General features: G+C 44.3%; 1 protein-coding gene across 3 annotated transcripts in view; it reads right to left on the bottom strand.

The window, feature by feature from the left end:
* Positions 1 to 13204, bottom strand: part of mocos (molybdenum cofactor sulfurase) — a 261052-nt gene extending 247848 nt beyond the window's left edge. For 2 of the 3 annotated variants that reach the window (XR_013500329.1, XM_078237017.1), the window contains exon 1: positions 13003 to 13204. Coding sequence is in view for 2 of the 3 variants with exons in the window: in XM_078237017.1 (XP_078093143.1) it covers positions 13003 to 13129 (127 nt within the window). In the remaining variant the exon portion in view is untranslated. Of the gene's footprint in view, positions 1 to 12733; positions 12881 to 13002 lie in introns of those variants that run through there. The other variant, XM_078237026.1, reaches the window with a different exon arrangement.
* Positions 13205 to 15465: the final 2261 nt, after the last annotated feature.

Below are 15465 nucleotides of genomic sequence, written 5' to 3'. Positions count from 1 at the left end.
TAAATTTGGACACAATAATTCACAGCAAATATACAAAAGGGCAAAATTGAGCAACATGCATTCCCTGATCAAATTATTTCCTGCCCCTTAATATCACTTCATCTGATTTCCCATGTGGAACACAATGGCAAATTGGTTGGATTAATGTATGAGGTCATTAATGTTGCGTATTCCCTATACAAATTAACTTTAATTTCTATAGAATAGACTCCCTACAATGCAGAAGGAGGCCAATCAACCCATCGAGCCTCTACTGACAACAATCCCACTCAGTATTTATCCTGCTAGTACCAATGACACTGAGGGGCAATTTTATATGGCCAATCAACCTAACCCACACATCTTTGGTCTGTGGGAAGAAACCGGAGCATCCGGAGGAAACCCACGCAGACGAGGGGAGGACAGCAAACTCCACACAGACAGTGACCGGAGGCCGGAATTGAACTCAGGTCCCTAGCACTGTGAAGCAACAGTGCTAACCACTGTGCCACCGTGCCGTCCTTCGTATGAAAAAATAGTTGTTGTAAAACATTACATCCACATTACCCCATCACACTTTATTGGTCTGCTGTTGTCTTATTTTGAGCCAAATACAACTGGGGAATAAGGAATAGAAAAATGCTAAAGGTAAATTATTACAAATTTATGAAACCAGCCAATGAGGTGGATTTACCAGTAAAGCAAAACAAAGCACACCTATTGAATCAATTATAATACTTTTGAATATATTTTCACCTACCAGTTTGCCTCAATAACTGAAATTTCTAATGTTAGTAAGAATATAAACCAAACAGAATCGTACCTTAAAAAATCATACATTTCATATGATAACCTATTGGATTGTTATTGTCCTTTTAATAATGTTAAAGTTTTTAATGTGAAGACCTTAGTTTGCCTACTATACTTCAAAGTAACTCATACATATATAAAGATATAAAGCACTTTGTATATGAGATACGCACAAGGCACTGTCTAAATTGAAGTCTTTCTAATTCTTCACCAGTCGCACGTACCTTTACATTTAATAATATATTCTTTGCATGATTTTCTATGGAATCCCACAGGAACATGGAAAAAAAACACCAGTCTAGTGAATAAAATATTTTCTGAAAAGTATACAATGGATACAAATGAATTGCATTTTTTGCAGTACACTGTGCAGAATCTGAAGCTCATTGGTATTCAGTAGATTCATAGAATAGAAACCCTACAGTGCAGAAGGAGGCCATTCGGCCCATCGAGTCTGCACCGACCACAATCCCACCCAGGCCCTACCCCCACATATTTACCCGCTAATCCCTCTAACCTACACATCTCAGGACTCTAAGGGGCAATTTTTAACCTGGCCAATCAACCTAACCCGCACATCTTTGGACTGTGGGAGGAAACCGGAGCACCCGGAGGAAACCCACGCAGACACGAGGAGAATGTGCAAACTCCACACAGACAGTGACCCAAGCCGGGAATCGAACCCAGGTCCCTGGAGCTGTGACGCAGCAGTGCTAACCACTGTGCTACGGTGCCGCATTCTACTATTGCAGCATTCTACAAAGACAGGTTGGCCAAGCTCTTGGATATTACAATGTCTACCAGGGGTTTATTACATTTAGTTACATTCTAGTGTCAACTTTGCAGAGTGATATCGAAGATTTATCTTCAATTGATACCGGAGATGAGGGGGTTAGCTTATGAGGAGAGATCGAGTAGATTGGGCCTGTACTCGTTGGAGTTTAGAAGGCTGAGGGGAGATCTTATAGAGACATATAAGATAATGAAGGGGCTAGACAGAGTAGAGGCAGAGAGATTCTTTCCACTTAGAAAGGAAACAAGAACTAGAGGACACAGCCTCAAAATAAGGGGGAGTCAGTTTAGAACAGAGTTGAGGAGGAACTTCTTCTCTCAGAGGGTAGTGAATCTCTGGAATTCTCTGCCCATTGAAGCAGTGGAGGCTACCTCGTTAAATATGTTTAAGTCAGTGGTAGATAGATTTCTGATCAATAAGGAAATTAAGGGTTATGGGGAGCGGGCGGGTAAGTGGAACTAAACCACTATCAGATCAGCCATGATCTTATTGAATGGCGGGGCAGGCTCGAGGGGCTAGATGGCCTCTCCTGCTACTATTTCTTATGTTCTTATGTTTAATTGAATGATTACGCAAAACTTCTCTCTCTTAGATAGTTAACAACTATTTTGAGCACCTTGGATTATTCAAATTTATCCCCATCTCTCTAGCAGATAAGTTCCAGTAAAAATCACCATATCTTAGTGTTTACCGTCTAGATTGCTACCGTACCACATTCAGATTGGTCTTTTGCTTCCTCAATTTCTAAAATGTTGACCAGTTCAGTTTCCATCATAAAAATAGGTTTCTGAACGAGGGCTTGATATGGACAGGAAGAATTGGGAAGTGTTCAACAGCACAGAAAAATAGAAGCACCATTTGACAAAATGTTGAATGATAGTGATTCGAATTCATCTGATTCAGGCAACTCTGTACAATTCAGTCCCTCAACCTCTGTTGAGGTTTTATTATAATCCCCCAGAGTTAATATTCTGGGAGTTACCACCAACTAGAAACTGAATTGGACCAGCCAAATAAATTCTGTGGCTACAAGAAGAGGCTAGAAATTCTGTGGAAAGTAACTCACCTCCCAACTCCTTCAAAGTCTGTCCACCACCTACAATAAGAAGTCTCACACACCAGGTTAAAGTCCAACAGGTTTATTTGGTAGCACAAGCCACAAGCTTTCAGAGCGCTGCTCCTTCACCAGGTGAATGGGAGTTCTGTTCACAAACAGGGCATATAAAGACACAAACTCAATTTACAAAATAATGGTTGGAACGCGAGTCTTCACAGATAATCAAGTCTTAAAGGTACAGACAATATGAATAGAGAGAGGGTTAAGTACAGGTTAAAGAGACGGTACATACATGGTAATACTCTTGCAACTCGGCCAATGTTGTCTACCTGATACATAGAACAGTACAGCACAGAACAGGCCCTTCGGCCCACGATGTTGTGCCGAGCTTTATCTGAAACCAAGATCAAGCTATCCCACTCCCTATCATCCTGGTGTGCTCCATGTGCCTATCCAATAACCGCTTAAATGTTCCTAAAGTGTCTGACTCCACTATCACTGCAGGCAGTCCATTCCACACCCCAACCCTACTCTCTGCGTAAAGAACCTACCTCTGATATCCTTCCTATATCTCCCACCACGAACCCTATAGTTATACCCCCTTGTAATAGCTCCATCCACCCGAGGAAATAGTCTTTGAACGTTCACTCTATCTATCCCCTTCATCATTTTATAAACCTCTATTAAGTCTCCCCTCAGCCTCCTCCGCTCCAGAGAGAACAGCCCTAGCTCCCTCAACCTTTCCTCACAAGACCTACCCTCCAAACCAGGCAGCATCCTGGTAAATCTCCTCTGCACTCTTTCCAGCGCTTCCACATCCTTCTTATAGTGAGGTGACCAGAACTGCACACAATATTCCAAATGTGGTCTCACCAAGGTCCTGTACAGTTGCAGCATAACCCCACGGCTCTTAAACTCCAACCCCCTGTTAACAAAAGCTAACACACTATAGGCCTTCTTCACAGCTCTATCCACTTGAGTGGCAACCTTTAGAGATCTGTGGATATGAACCCCAAGATCTCTCTGTTCCTCCACAGTCTTCAGAACCCTACCTTTGACCCTGTAATGCACATTTAAATTAGTCCTACCAAAATGAATCACCTCACATTTATCAGGGTTAAACACCATTTGCCATTTTTCAGCCCAGCTTTGCAGCCTACAACAGCCCTCCACCTCATCCACTACTCCACCAATCTTGGTGTCATCAGCAAATTTACTGATCCACCCTTCAGCCCCCTCCTCTAAGTCATTAATAATAATCACAAAGAGCAGAGGATCAAGCACTGATCCCTGTGGCACTCCGCTAGCAACCTGCCTCCAGTCCGAAAATTTTCCATCCACCACCACCCTCTGTCTTCGATCAGATAGCCAGTTACCTATCCAATCGGCCAACTTTCCCTCTATCCCACACCTCCTTACTTTCATCATAAGCCGACCATGGGGGACCTTATCAAACGCCTTACTAAAATCCATGTATATGACATCAACTGCCCTACCTTCATCAACACACTTAGTTACCTCCTCAAAAAATTCTATCAAATTTGTGAGGCACGACTTGCCCTTCACAAATCCGCGCTGACTATCCCGGATTAATCCGCGCTGACTATCCCGGATTAATCCGCATCTTTCTAAATGGTCGTAAATCCCATCCCTAAGGACCTTTTCCATCAATTTACCAACCACCGAAGTAAGACTAACCGGTCTATAATTACCACGGTCATTTCTATTCCCTTTCTTAAACAGAGGAACAACATTCGCCACTCTCCAGTCCTCTGGCACCATCCCCGTAGACAGTGAGGACACAAAGATCAAAGCCAAAGGCTCTGCAATCTCATCCCTTGCCTCCCAAAGAATCCCAGGATACATTTCATCAGGCCCAGGGGACTTATCGACCTTCAGTTTATTCAAAACTGCCAGTACAACCTCCCTCCGAACATCTATTTCCTCCAGCCTATTAGCCTGTAACACCTTCTCTTCCTCAAAAACATGGCCCCTCTCCTTGGTGAACACTGAAGAAAAGTATTCATTCATCACCTCGCCTATCTCTACTGACTCCATACACAAGTTCCCACTACTGTCCTTGACCGGCCCTAACCTCACCCTGGTCATTCTTTTATTCCTCACATAAGAGTAAAAAGCCTTGGGGTTTTCCTTGATCCGACCCGCCAAGGACTTCTCATGCCCCTTCCTAGCTCTCCCAAGCCCCTTTTTCAGCTCATTCCTTGCTAACTTGTAACCCTCAATCGAGCCATCTGAACCTTGTTTCCTCATCCCTACATAAGCTTCCCTCTTCCTTTTCATAAGACATTCCACCTCTTTCGTGAACCATGGTTCCCTCACTCGGCCATTTCCTCCCTGCCTGACAGGGACATACCTATCAAGGACACACAGTATTTGTTCCTTGAAAAAGTTCCACTTTTCATTAGTTCCTTTCCCTGACAGTTTCTGTTCCCATCTTATGCCCCCTAATTCTTGCCTAATCGCATCATAATTACCTCACCCCCAATTGTAAACCTTGCCCTGCCGTACGGCCCTATCCCTCTCCATTGCAATAACAAAAGACACCGAATTGTGGTCACTATCTCCAAAGTGCTCTCCCACAACCAAATCTAACACTTGGCCCGGTTCATTTCCCAGTACCAAATCCAATGTGGCCTCACCTCTTGTTGGCCTATCCACATATTGTGTCAGGATACCCTCCTGCACAAAAACTGCCCCATCCGAACTATTTGACCTACAGAGGTTCCAATCAATATTTAGAAAGTTAAAGGCCCCCATGACAACTACCCTGTGACCCCCACACATATCCATAATCTGCTTAGCAATTTCTTCCTCCACATCTCTATTACTATTTGGGGGCCTATAGTAAACTGCAGGAAAGGATGTACTGAGGCATGGTACATTGGGGAGACCATGCAGATGCTACGACAACGGATGAATGAACACTGCTCGACAATCACCAGGCAAGACTGTTCTCTTCCTGTTGGGGAACACTTCAGCAGTCACGGGCATTCAGCCTCTGTTCTTCGGGTAAGCGTTCTCCAAGGTAGCCTTCATGACACACGACAACGCAGAATCACTGAGCAGAAACTGATAGCCAAGTTCCACACACGAGGACGGCCTCAATCGGGATCTTGGGTTCATGTCACACTATCTGTAACCCCCATGACTTGCCTGGGCTTGCAAAATCTCACTAACTGTCCTGGCTGGAGACAATACACATCTCTTTAACCTGTGCTTAACCCTCTCTCCACTCACGTTGTCTGTATCTTTAAGACTTGATTACCTGTAAAGACTCGCATTCCAACCATTATTTTGTAAATTGAGTTGGTGTCTTTATATGTATGCCCTGTCTGTGAACAGGACTTCCATTCACCTGATGAAGGAGCAGCGCTCTGAAAGCTTGTGACTTGTGCTTTCAAATAAACCTGTTGGACTTTAACCTGGTGTTGTGAGACTTCTTACTGTGCTTACTCCAGTCCAACGCCAGCATCTCCACATCATCACCATCTACAAGTCAGGAGTGTAATGGTTAACTCCCAACTTGCAGTTCCAGCACTCAAGTGCACGACACCATTCAAGACAAAGCAGCCCACATGAATGGCACCCCATACACCACCTTAAAACATTTACTCCCTCCAGTGCCATCAAATGGTGGCAGCAGTATGTACCATCTATGAGATGCACTGCAGCAACTCACCAAGGCATCTTGGGCGGCAAGGTGACACAGTGGTTTGCACTGCTGCCTCACAGCGCCAGGGACCCAGGTTCAAATCCGGCCTTGAGTCACGGTCTGCACATTCTCTCCATGTCTGCGTGGGTTTCCTCTGAGTGCTCCGATTTCCTCCCACTGTCTAAAGATGTGTGGGTTAGGTTGATTGGCCTTGCTAACTTGACCCTAGTGTCGGGGGGATTAGCGGGGTAAACGTGTGGGGTTTTGGGAATAGGGTCTGGGTGGAATTATTGTTGGTGCAGGCTCGATGGGCCGAATGGCCTCCTTCTGCACTGTAAGGATTCTATGATTCTTCAATTGCATCTTCCAAACCCATGATCTCTCCACCTAGAAGGACAAGAGCAACAGATACATGGGAACACCATCACTTCCAAGTACCTTCCAAGTCACACACCATCCTGGCTTAGAACTATATTGTTATTCCTTCACTGACACGGAGTCAAGAACCTGAAACTCCCTTCCTAACAACAGTGTGGGTGTACCTACGCCCCATGGACTGCAGCAGTTCAAGAAGATGGCTCACCACCACCTTCTCAAGGGCAATTAGGGATGGGCAATAAATGCAGGTTTAATGCCCATATTCCATGAACGAATAAATACATCCCTCAATAAGCCTCTTATCATAGCACTAAATTTCCCCCAAATAAAAGCACATCACAATACAATAAGTCACCAAATAAACTCTTCACCACAGCAATCAATCCCCTCCTAAAACACCCTCACCACAGGACTAATTCTCCCCAAATTAAACTCATCACAGCAAATTCCCCACAAAATAATTGTCCACATTTTGACACGTGTATCCACTATTATCCCCTCACTCAGCACTAAGACCAAATCAAGAAAACATGTGGCCTTTAGTTAAGCAGTGAGGTTTTCCCAGCCACTTAAGGCATCAGGGCAGCCCCAACTGGATCCAAGGCACCAGGAGAGCAGCTCCTCAGATTGCTGGAGGGAAGGGCCCTCATGTTATAGTAATAACTATTACATCATGTAGAAGATAACATCAGGTTCTCAGAATATCAATTCTATCCATAGTATTCTGGGATTTTTAATTCGGTATTTTGGGGATAATTTTAGATCACAATCTATGATTCTATGAAAACTGTTAAGAAGTGTCCTTTATTATTCAATGTACAATTCTTTATCGCTATATTTAATTGTTATTTCTTACTATTTTTAAATTTGATTTATTATTGTCACATGTATTGGTATACAGTGAAAGTATTGTTTCTTGTGCACTATACAGACAAAGCATATCTTTCATAGAGAAGGAAAGGAGAGAGTGCAGAATGTGTTACAGTCATAGCTCGGGTGTGGAGAAAGTTGGGGATTCTGCAATATGGTTAGTTTTTTCAGTGGAGACTGGGTCATTACATTTCTTCAAGGCAGAGTTAGACAGATTTTTGATAGATCAGGGAGCCAAGGGTTATGAGGGCAGACAGGAAAGTGGAGTTGAGACCACAACTAGATTTTTCATGATCTTACTAAATAGCAGAACAGGCTTGAAGAGCTGAATGACATAGAACATAGAACATAGAACATTACAGCGCAGAACAGGCCCTTCGGCCCACGATGTTGCACCGACCAGTTAAAAAAAAAAACTGTGACCCTCCAACCTAAACCAATTTCTTTTCGTCCATGAACCTATCTACGGATCTCTTAAACGCCCCCAAACTAGGCGCATTTACTACTGATGCTGGCAGGGCATTCCAATCCCTCACCACCCTCTGGGTAAAGAACCTACCCCTGACATCGGTTCTATAACTACCCCCCCTCAATTTAAAGCCATGCCCCCTCGTGCTGGATTTCTCCATCAGAGGAAAAAGGCTATCACTATCCACCCTATCTAAACCTCTAATCATCTTATATGTTTCAATAAGATCCCCTCTTAGCCGCCGCCTTTCCAGCGAAAACAATCCCAAATCCCTCAGCCTCTCCTCATAGGATCTCCCCTCCATACCAGGCAACATCCTGGTAAACCTCCTCTGCACCCTCTCCAAAGCCTCCACATCCTTCCTGTAATGTGGGGACCAGAACTGCACACAGTACTCCAAGTGCGGCCGCACCAGAGTTGTGTACAGTTGCAACATAACGCTACGACTCCTAAATTCAATCCCCCTACCAATAAACGCCAAGACACCATATGCCTTCTTAACAACCTTATCTACTTGATTCCCAACTTTCAGGGATCTATGCACACATACACCTAGATCCCTCTGCTCCTCCACACTATTCAAAGTCCTCCCGTTAGCCCTATACTCAACACATCTGTTATTCCTACCAAAGTGAATTACCTCACACTTCTCCGCATTAAACTCCATCCGCCACCTCTCGGCCCAACTTTGCAACCTGTCTAAGTCTTCCTGCAAACTACGACACCCTTCCTCACTGTCTACCACACCACCGACTTTGGTGTCATCAGCAAATTTGCTAATCCACCCAACTATACCCTCATCCAGATCATTAATAAATATTACAAACAGCAGTGGCCCCAAAACAGATCCCTGAGGTACACCACTTGTAACCGCACTCCATGATGAATATTTACTATCAACCACCACCCTCTGTTTCCTATCCGCTAGCCAATTCCTGATCCAATTTCCTAGATCACCCCCAATCCCATACATCTGCATTTTCTGCAGAAGCCTACCATGGTGAACCTTATCAAACGCCTTACTAAAATCCATATATACCACGTCCACTGCCTTGCCCCCATCCACCTCCTTGGTCACTTTCTCAAAAAACTCAATAAGGTTAGTAAGGCACGACCTACCTGCCACAAAACCATGCTGACTATCACCTATCAATTCATTACTCTCCAAATAACTATAAATCCTATCCCTTATAATTTTTTCCAACATCTTGCCGACAACAGAAGTGAGACTCACCGGTCTATAATTCCCGGGGAAGTCTCTGTTCCCCTTCTTAAACAATGGGACAACATTCGCTAACCTCCAATCTTCTGGTACTATACCAGAGGCCAACGACGACCTGAAGATCAGAGCCAGAGGCTCTGCAATCACTTCTCTTGCCTCCCAGAGAATCCTTGGATAAATCCCATCCGGACCAGGGGATTTATCTATTTTCAGACCCTCCAGAATATCCTGCACATCCTCCTTATCAACTGTAATACTGTCTATTCTACTCCCTTGCAACCCAGTGTCCTCCTCAGCTATATTCATGTCCCCTTGCGTGAACACCGAAGAGAAATATTGGTTCAATGCTTCACCAATCTCCTCCGGTTCCACACATAACTTCCCTCTGCCATCTATAACTGGCCCTAAACTTGCCCTAACCAACCTTCTGTTCTTGACATACCTATAGAACGCCTTAGGATTCTCTTTAACCCTATCCGCCAAAGTCTTCTCATGTCCCCTTTTAGCCCTTCTAAGCTCGCTCTTCAACTCCCTCTTAGCCAATCTAAAGCTTTCTAGTGCACTACCCGAGTGCTCACGTCTCATCCGAACATAAGCCTCCTTTTTCTTTTTAACCAACAAAGAAACTTTTTTGGTGCACCACGGTTCCCTAGCCCTACCAATTCCTCCTTGCCTGACAGGGACATACCTATCACAGACTCGCAGTAGCTGCTCCTTGAAAAAACTCCACATGTCGGACGCTCCCAGTCCCTGTAATCTCCTAGTCCAACCTATGTTTCCTAATTCTCTCCTAATAGCCTCATAATTACCCTTCCCCCAGCTAAAACCACTGGCCCGAGGTTCATGCCTATCCCTTTCCATCACTAAGGTGAACGTAACCGAATTGTGGTCACTATCACCAAAATGCACACCAACTTCCAAGTCTAGCACCTGGTCTGGCTCATTTCCCAGCACCAGATCCAATATAGCCTCACCTCTAGTTGGCCTGTCTACATACTGAGTCAAAAAACCTTCCTGCACGCTTTGAACAAAAACTGACCCCTCTAACGAGCTAGAGCTATAACAATTCCAGTCAATATTAGTCAAGTTAAAATCCCCCATAACAATTGCCCTATTACTTTCACTCCTAAGCAGGATTGACTCCGCAATCCTTTCCTCAACCTCTCTAGAACTTTTAGGAGGTCTATAAAAGACTCCCAACAGGGTGACCTCTCCTCTCCTATTTCTAATCTCCGCCCATACTACCTCAACAGATAAGTCCTCATCAAACCTCCTCTCTGACACTGTGATACAATCTCTGACCAATAATGCTACCCCTCCCCCTCTTCTACCTCCTTCCCTACTTCGACTAAAACATTTGAACCCCGGGACCTGCAGCATCCATTTGACCTCCACTTGCTCCCAAGTCCTATGTTCCCTTGTCTGATAATCTTGACTGGTACTTTCTTACTGAAGTTTCCTGAACACTTACCTTGTTTTTGTTCTGCATTTGAACCCCGGGACCTGCAGCATCCATTTGACCTCCACTTGCTCCCAAGTCCTATGTTCCCTTGTCTGATAATCTTGACTGGTACTTTCTTACTGAAGTTTCCTGAACACTTACCTTGTTTTTGTTCTGCATGTTTGTTATCCCCTGTAGTTGGGAGTAGTTACCAAACATTCAGCAGACAGCACAATACTGGGCATTATCTTCACTGGGGCAAGAAATGTCTTGGAATTTGACAGCACCCCATTGGCTTGCTAGTGTTTAGAATCATAGTGGAGTTGTTCCGTGATCTGCCTTTGAGGGGAATCAGAGATTTGGAAACACTGTGGAACCTAATGTTTGGCAGAATGGGGTTCGGCTGATGGAATGTGAGTTTGGCTCACTCATGGGTTCCGGAGTCAAACATTAAATTTAGTGATGTGATGCATTTTAAGTGTCATTGTCATTTACTTTTCATTTCTAGTACCCTGAACTTTTGGAATTTCAACTGTTTGCGATTAATTTATCATTTCTTTTTTATAAACTTGTAGTTTCTCCTGACTGGTCATGCAAGGTTGGTTGTTTACTGATTGGTCACTTAACTTGTTTTTGAATTGTATGTTTGCTGATTCTTAAGCTCTGATTTATGTTTACTTTGAACCAATGAACAAAGTATGTTGCATAAAAGTACAATATGCAATGAATGAGACAAACAGGAAGTACATTATGGACACAGGATTTTAATATAGTATGGATGCCAATGAGTTGTCCACAGATGAAAGTATTAATGAATTTTTTTTAAATGCTGAGTGTGAATAAAAATAGCTAATTAGAAACACGTGCATAAATACTCACACGGAGAATGAGGTAAAGAAGTGTAGATCAGGTGGAAAAGAATCAACATAAATATCAGCAGCTAGCCTGAAAAGAATTAAACTGAGCAATTTAGGCAGCATAAAAAGGAATATTTGAAATTAGCTGAATTTGAGAAGAAAAAAATAACACGAGTTTTGAAAGAAAACCAGCAATAGGGAAAGCTGAGCCACAGAGATATAATGGGATAATACAGTCCAGGCATCCTGGCAGGATCACTATGAGTTGACTTTGTGCAACAACACAAAGTACATGAGGCTTAACACATCCCAGCACCCTTTCCCAATACCATGACAAACCCAAAACACCACTGAGTACACCGCCCCCCCCCCTCATGTACCCAGCCACTGTTCCCATATCACATAAACCCCTCCCATCGAATTATCATATGCATCATGCCACACTTTTTTTCAGTAAGAAGTCTCACAACACCAGGTTAAAGTCCAACAGGTTTATTTGGTAGCAAAAGCCACTAGCTTTCGGAGCGCTGCTCCTTCGTCAGGTAAGTGGGAGTTCTGTTCACAAACAGGGCATACATATAAAGACACAAACTCAATTTGCAAAATAATGGTTGGAATGCGAGTCTTTACAGGTAATCAAGTCTTAAAGGTACAGACAATGTGAGTGGAGAGAGGGTTAAGCACAGGTTAAAGAGATGTGTATTGTCTCCAGACAGGACAGTTAGTGAGAAGTTGCCAGCCCAGGCAAGTCTGTTTGTGAACAGAACTCCCACTTACCTGATGAAGGAGCAGCGCTCCGAAAGCTAGTGGCTTTTGCTACCAAATAAACCTGCTGGACTTTAACCTGGTGTTGTGAGACTTCTTACTGTGTTTACCCCAATCCAACGCCGGCATCTCCACATCGTGACACTTTCCCCCCCCAAACGCTATTAAATATTCCCATTTCTATGAGATTCTGAGATGGCTGATATACTCCCAAGGTCCATCTGGAACATCCCCACGTATATATAAAAAATAAACATACAACACATTCTTCCCAAGCTCCACTTAGTCACTCCACTTCGACCAAACCCAGGAGTAGAGTGTCACTGCAATATTCACGGACCCAATGATCAAATACTGAGCTGCCTCAAGTTTCACAACAGCCCCATTCCCCTTGTCTAATATAATCAAAAACATCTTGCCTACAATCGTCATGTGTACTCATAGCTTCTTAATGTTGGATACGGGCGGGGGCTGGAAGGAAGAACCGAGGGGGGCGGGACTGGAGCTATGTTTGGGGTCTGCCCAGCTCCTCTTCCCTGGTTGCCGGAACCACGGTCCCCCCCCCCCCCCTGTCATCCCACCGCCTCACCCTGCGCGCAGATACCTGTCACCCCCCCACGCCGCGCGCAGTAACCTGTCACCACCCCTCTCGCGCAGTTACCTGCCGATCCCCCTCTTGCGCAGTTACCTGTCAGTCTGCTGAACTCGTGAGCCCGCATCGCCTCCATCCCTTCCCCGCACCCCTGGTATTTGAAGGCTCCTTTAAACCGCTCCAGACTGTGGAGCTCCGCAGGCGGCGGCCCGTTCCCCTCCATGATGGGTTGGCCCTCAGCACTTGGGAAGCCGCGGCCTGTGGCACCCACACTGGCTCCTCGCCAGAGATCACTTGAAGGATCAAGGGGCAATACTGGCTCCTCCCTCTCTGCGCTCGGGCTGCGCTGGTAAGCCAGCTGGAGGCCCTGTATCGGATGGGTTAAGCTCCCGGAACTCCATGTTTAAGAATTGAAAAAAAATCAACAAGCCGTGAAACATTTTTAACAGTGAAAATTATTACTTGGGGAGGGACAGAGAACGGGGCGGTGGGGTACAGAGCTGGGAGACTATTATTGCGGCTGGGGGTGGGGAGGGCCTGGGGACGTGGAAGTGCCTGAGGGTGAAGTCAGGTCTGGTTCTGAAGATTAGTCATTACGGCAGAGAAGGAGACCATTTGGCCCATCATGTCTGTGGTGGCATAAAAGCAAAATACTGCAGATGCTGGAATCTGAAACACAAACAGAAAATGTTGGAAAATCTCAGCAGGTCTGACAGCATCTGTGGGGAGAGAATAAACGTAAGGAGTCTAGATGACCCTTCGTCAGAGTTGGCCATCTGCGGTGGCGGTGTGTTGCAGTTCATGAAGGGAGATGGAATTGCTATCATAATATGTACTTTTATGGGCACGTTGTAGTCTATGGATTGTGAGGGTAGAGGTTCCAATTTTCTTTCAATCACATAGCTGACCAATAATCTCTCTCCTGCTCTTCCTGCCTGCCATTGGCATGTGTTGAAAATATTCCCAGGTTGATACTGTCTGTTTAGCCAAATTATTCCTTGGCCATCAAGTCCTCCGATGGAACTCAAACCAGAGCTTGGGGACGGGGATCCTACTCACTTGCACCATAAGACTTCATTGGCTTTCTGGAGAACAAGCCAGTCAGTCTCATTCCTTTCCTTTACTCCTGCAACACTGCAATTTTATTTCCCTCAAATGACCATTCCAATTTCCTTTTGAAATCATTGTCTCTTCTTCCATCAGGAATTGGTGCAGGGACTTGGCAGGAGGGGTAAGGTCCAGTTGGGGGTTTGGATTTGGAGGTGTCAACAAGAAGAGACTGCAGATGCATGGATTTGGAATTGTGGCCAAGGAATGAGCAACAGGGATGGGTTGTTCCACCGGTTAGATAGTCTGCAATTGCATGCTGAAGATGTGAGGACAATTATTTATTAGAGACAATTAAAATTAATGGTCAGAGTGAAATTGGAAATTAATTGAGTGCTGTGTACCAGCATCCCAGGGATATATAACAGATGAACCATGCATTACCTGTGGACTTTTAATTTGAGAATCTCTACAAAAATGATTACTAAGGATTTCTATACGGAATATGTGACATATTAAGAATATATTTGTGTAATATGTTGTAGAATAACTACCGATTTTTAAAATATTTACAATGTTAATACTAGTCAGAGAGTCCTCAATTCAGTTTGAATAAGTCAATTATTGTCTTCCAACGCCAAATTACTTCAGTAGGTCAAAGTTACTAAAAGCTGTACAGCCAAAATTAATCAAAGTGTATGCACCATTTCATCAGCCAATACAATGATAACATCTTACATTTACATACTGATCATTAGGCAGCAAGGTATTCCAAAGCACTTCAAAGTAAATATTTGTTTATTTATTAGTGTCACAAGTAGACTTACATTAACACTGCAATGAAGTTACTGTGAAAATCCCCAGTCACCACACTCCGGCACCTATTCGGGTACACTGAGGGAGAATTTAGCATAGTCAGTTCACCTAACCAGCATGTCTTTCAGACTGTGGGAGGAAACCGGAGCACCCGGAGGAAACCCATGCAGACACAGGGAGAACGTGCAGAACTCCGCAGAAACAGTCGCCCAAGCCGGGAATTGAACCTGGGTCCCAGGTGCTGTGAGGCAGCAATGCTAACCACTGTGCCACCTTAAACGTTATCATGCAGGAATTGAAAGAAAAGTTCGGGTAGATGTCCAACAACAATGAAAGCATATTTATATAGACCATAAGACACAGGAGCAGAAGTGGGCCATTTGTTCCATTAAGTCTGCTTCGCCATTCAATGAGATCATGACTGATCTGATATAATCCCCAACTCCACTTTCTCGTTTCATCCCCATAACCCTGATTCCCTTACTGATTAAAAGTCTGTCTATCTCAGCCTTAATGTAAAGTAAAATGTATTTATTAGTCGCAAGTAGGCTTACATTCACACTGCAATGAAGTTACTGTGAAAATCGCCTAGTCCCACACACCAGTGCCTGTTCGGGTATACTGAGGGTGAATTTAGCATGGCCAATTCACCTAACCTGCACATCTTTGGGCTATGGGGGGAAACCAGAGCACCCG

Source organism: Mustelus asterias, chromosome 2 (assembly GCF_964213995.1).
Source record: "Mustelus asterias chromosome 2, sMusAst1.hap1.1, whole genome shotgun sequence".
Lineage (NCBI taxonomy): Eukaryota > Metazoa > Chordata > Chondrichthyes > Carcharhiniformes > Triakidae > Mustelus > Mustelus asterias.
The sequence above is the reverse complement of the archived record's forward strand: the minus strand, read 5'-3'. Positions and strand labels throughout refer to the sequence as shown.